At 72.5% G+C, this 374-nt stretch overlaps 1 protein-coding gene across 1 annotated transcript in view; it reads left to right on the forward strand.

The window, feature by feature from the left end:
* Positions 1-374, forward strand: part of Pold1 (DNA polymerase delta 1, catalytic subunit) — a gene marked incomplete at its 5' end in the record, with an annotated part of 19564 nt that overhangs the window by 10210 nt on the left and 8980 nt on the right. The window contains 2 exon segments of the mRNA XM_033766026.1: positions 3-59; positions 132-300. Coding sequence (XP_033621917.1) covers positions 3-59; positions 132-300 — 226 coding nt within the window.

Consider the following 374-nt stretch of genomic DNA (forward strand, 5'->3'; position numbering starts at 1 on the left):
CGGCGGCAGGGAGCTCTCGGGGCCAGCCGTGCAGGCCGTGGAGCTGTGTTCTCGCGAGAGTGAGTTGTCCGGGGCCGGGGCTGGGTCTGAGGCTGGGGCTCCGGAGCCGGCCTGACCACCTCTGTCCACAGGCATGTTCGGGTACCATGGGCACGGCCCCTCACCCTTCCTGCGCATCACCTTGGCGTTGCCCCGCCTTGTGGCACCTGCGCGCCGCCTCCTGGAGCAGGGCATCCGCGTGGCAGGCCTGGGCACCCCCACCTTCGCGCCGTACGAGGCCAACGTGGACTTCGAGATCCGGTAGGGCCCTGCCCTGCGCCCTCCTCGCTCTGCCCCCAGCCTCCACCCTGACCCCCCCCCACCCACCCCCGGCT

Source organism: Fukomys damarensis, unplaced genomic scaffold (genome assembly GCF_012274545.1).
Source record: "Fukomys damarensis isolate Sample0158 unplaced genomic scaffold, DMR_v1.0_HiC HiC_scaffold_19, whole genome shotgun sequence".
NCBI classification, from domain to species: domain Eukaryota; kingdom Metazoa; phylum Chordata; class Mammalia; order Rodentia; family Bathyergidae; genus Fukomys; species Fukomys damarensis.